At 59.5% G+C, this 3,901-nt stretch overlaps 1 protein-coding gene across 1 annotated transcript; it reads left to right on the top strand.

Annotated features, from left to right (window-relative positions):
* Positions 1-828: 828 nt before the first annotated feature.
* LINJ.12.0420 (hypothetical protein, unknown function) lies at positions 829-3,183 on the top strand (the record flags this gene model as incomplete). The annotated part of the gene is made up of 1 exon (XM_003392238.1): positions 829-3,183. The coding sequence occupies one exon, from the start codon at positions 829-831 to the stop codon at positions 3,181-3,183; it is 2,355 nt and encodes a 784-aa protein (XP_003392286.1).
* Positions 3,184-3,901: the final 718 nt, after the last annotated feature.

The raw sequence follows: 3,901 nt of genomic DNA, 5'->3' as shown, positions 1-3,901 counted from the left end.
CTGCTTTTCTGCGCTTGACTTGTGCAGCAGATTTTCCGTCCGTGTGCTCAGTTTCGTAGGCCATCTCCCCTCTCCCTCTGCTTTCTGTGAGCGCGCGTGCGTACGCGTGTGTGGATTTTGCAGGCTTCGCATGCGTGTGTGTGTTCGTTTTTATTATTCATTTTTTTTTGTGTGTTTGGCGGCTGCGGCTTGGTATTTCTCTCTCCCCTATACACACGCACACACATACATATATATATATATTTATATACTCTGTTTTGTTTTGTTTCTATTTTCCTCTTTTTTTTGTCGTTGCCTCTTCTTCCCTCCTTCTCGTAACTTCTGCCTCCTCCCCCCTCCCTTCCCTTCCCTTCCCTTTTCGCTCTTCCCTCTGTTGCAGGCTGGCAATAACTGCTGCCCTTGTGCTCTTCGTGGTGCTCTAGCACACGCACGCACACTCCCTCACTGACTCTCTCACTATCACTCCCTTTTTGTCTGCTGTTTCGCTTGTGCCCATCCTCGAACCTTCTTTTTTTTTGCCGTGTCTTGTGGCTCTTTCCCTCTCTCGCACCCTCCTCCAGCCATATCCGAGTGCGTGACCTGCATACGTACCTAGCGATCTGTATACGGGCGAAACAGCACACACAGAAAAAAAACCGAAAACGAAAGCTGCCGCTTGTGTTGGGTTGGCTCTCCGCGTGTTCTTGCGTAGCTGCTGCAGTGCACCTGCACTCTTTCCAGGCTTCGATTTCTGAAGTGTTTGTGCCCCCGCCATACTACTCGAAGCGGTGCTCATTTTCTGTTTTATTTTTTTTTATCCAGGCTGAACGGGCGAGCTCTTCGCGACGGATGCAGTCGTTCAACGCCCCTTCAGCAGCCGTGGCAGGGCCGGAACCCGCCTCGCGGCAAAGCAGCGGAGCAACACTGCCGCTATCACCGTTCTTGCCGCAGTCTTTCAGTATGGAAAGTGAAGGACCGCTTGCAGGCACGCCGGCCGCCGCACCGGGGACAGCTTCGGCCATGGCCAGAACCGTCACTTCGAATGCCCCAACGTGCATGTCTGCCGCTCATGCTTTTGCCAGTGCGGCTCAACACTGTGCCTTTGTCTCTCTGTCCTCCGCCGCTACGTCGCACGCGGCATCCACGTCTCCCACGCTGCCACCGCGACGACCACGCAAGCTGGCACTCGCCTCAGCACACATGCTTGCTTTACCGCACGGATCTCACGGAAACGGTAGCGGCAGCGGCGAGGATCTGCTGTCCGAGCACACCGCCACACCACCAACGCCGTCTCCCGCGCTAGACGCAGACGCTTCGAGGCTGTGCGACATGCATAGCTTTCCAGACGATGAGCCGCGACCTTCCAATGACCCGGCTCACGGGGGCTTTGAGCCTCACCATCGGCGCATGCACGCACTGCCGCGGCTGTCAGAGGGCGCGCTGAGCGCTCCAGCGGAGTCCCGGACTGCCAACCCGCTGCCTTCAGCGCCTCGTCAGGCCGACGTCGGTGCTATTTCTGATGCCGAAGACGCTGCCGTGCGTGCTTATACTATGTCCGTGTCCGCGACAGCGGCGACCCTAGCCTCTACCAGGTCGCCGGCCAGGCGTGCAAGTGTGCCGCCGCCCCCACCGGCCCCCGCGTTCGAAACCCCTGCTGTGTCAACCTCTCCGCCGTTGACCAAGGATAACCAGGACAACCTGAGCCCCAGTTACAGCTGCAGTGTGAGTATCCCGTCGCCATCGCCGGCATTCAGTCCTTTCACGCATCAGCCGTCGCTGCCGCTAAGCCCCGCCATCGCGGCGTGCTGCCCGGCACGCGGAACGGAGCAGAAGGCCGTGCAGCGCCACCAGTCTCAAAGCGCGCCGCCGCGCACGGTCGTGCACAAGCTGCTGTCGGCAGGGTGTACAGCAGAGCCGGACATGCCTGTGGTGCTCCCCGCAGCACGTCGCCGCTCATCATACGTCTCCGGCAGCACCATGCTGGGCTCTTTTTGTCTCACGGAGGATGGTGTCGAGAGCAGCGACGGGGGCGCTACAGCAACGGTGGATACGCCACTAATGCGATCCAACACCAGCCGAGCCACCACCTTCTCCGGCGCAGCTGCCGCCGCTGCCATGACCACGGCTAGCGCCACACCTTATACATCGCCTTCTCCGACCGCAGCGCAACGGTTCCGAAGCGCCTCTGCCCTGATGCGATACGCATCCACTTTCTCGAACAAGGATGACTCCTCTGTAAACGCCAGTGCTACTGCTGAGGCGGCGCTGCTGTCCACACCGTCGCAGTCACCGCCCCGCCCACCGTGCGCTCTCTCCACTGCGATGGCCAGCGAAATGCAGAGCGGCAGGGACAAGGACAACGGGGAGGTCACGGCTACGGCGCCCGCCGTGGCGGTGACATCTGCGATGCCTTCGACGTACCGTCTGCTCACAGCGCCGGCGACGGGCGCGCGGAGTGAGGACCTCTCTTGGCTGCTTCCATCCTTCTCTGATGGGAATGCTCAAATTTCCCTTGCCGCAGCTCCGCAGCGTCTGCACTCGTGCCTCGCCACCGAGTGCGACAGAGCCATGCGTGCCATGCAGCGGCAAGAGTTGTGGGCGGAGCAGACAGCCGCCGGCCGCGAAGAACTGCGGCGACAGGTGGAGGGGCATGTCGTCGCAAAATACCACAATCGGTCAGAGGGGCTGTGCAAGGATGCCTCGGCATGGCGGCTTCCACAGGAGGCCCCGTGCCCAGAGCAGCAGCTGCTTTCTGACAAGGCTGTTCTTGTTCTTGACGATGGTAGGAGCAGCGCGCGTTCTGCTGCTGCTAAAACGATTGCCGTCGCCGGGGATGCACCACCGTCGCTGGCCCTCTTCCCGCGACTGATAAGCACTTCATTGTCCTGCATGGGGCTCAGGCGGGGCACGGCGACGCAGCCCGAGGTACACGCGTCGACGTCGACTCGCTCCAAGCCTGCTGAAGACGAACAGGATGCAGTCGCCGTGGGATCACCTGTAGAGAATGAGGATTTGGAGGACAGCGCCATCTTTGAAAAGTCAGGGCTGGCGGAGTCCCAGCGGCGGCCAAGCGGAAGCGAGGCTGCGGCTTCAGTGCCGCTGCCGCCTGGCGCGCCACGGTCTCGAGCGTCTGTGAGCTTCTTGGGCTCATCCCTGTCGTATGAGGCGGCATTGCTCTCTGCAGCGCAGGAGATGTCGGGATAGGCCGCGTTGGTGCGCAGCAGTCGTCAACGTAGGGTGGGGCACGCGCGTGTGCGTGTGTCCTCTCCTTCGTATTCCCGTCTACCCTCGCTTCTTTTCATGTGCCGTTGGGATTGCCGCATGCATGAAACGAATGGAGCACATAACGGGTGCGTGTGCTGGTGTGTCTGGTGACTGGAATCCCCTTCCCTCTCCAATCACCACACCACCTTTTTCGTTCCTTTTTCTATCATGAATGAGCGCCGCTGCATCATCCTCTTGTAGTCTCCACACCACTCCTCCCCTCCCTCTCGACGGATATCTTCGGTGGACGTCGAACGCCGTTCTAAGCCCTGCCTTCACTGTCTCTCCCTCCTTTTTTTCCTCTCATTCATGTGCGCACGTGTGTGTGGGTGTGTGCTTGGTCGCTTCGTTCGCGTTTTCTGTGTTTTCTGTTTTGCTGGTCCCTTTCCATGGCCGTTGTTGGCTTCGGTGTGCCTTGGTATGATTCGTGCATTCCCGGCTCTCGCTTGGATTTCTTGTGTGTTCGATATCTTTTTCCTGTAGCGCACGTGCTTGTGCGCCACTCTTCCCTGCCTACTTTCTGTATCGCTGCGGTGCTTGGTGTTCGCGGCATGCGTCTTCACGGTGGCATTTCTCTCTTTAGCACTCCCCCTGTGCTGAACGCTTGTGTATCATCGCTTCCTCCGCCTGTGACCTCTGCTTTTCTGCTGCGCCTGGA

Source organism: Leishmania infantum, chromosome 12 (assembly GCF_000002875.2).
Source record: "Leishmania infantum JPCM5 genome chromosome 12".
Classification (NCBI taxonomy): Eukaryota; Euglenozoa; class Kinetoplastea; order Trypanosomatida; family Trypanosomatidae; genus Leishmania; species Leishmania infantum.
This window is presented reverse-complemented; position numbering and strand designations above follow the sequence as displayed.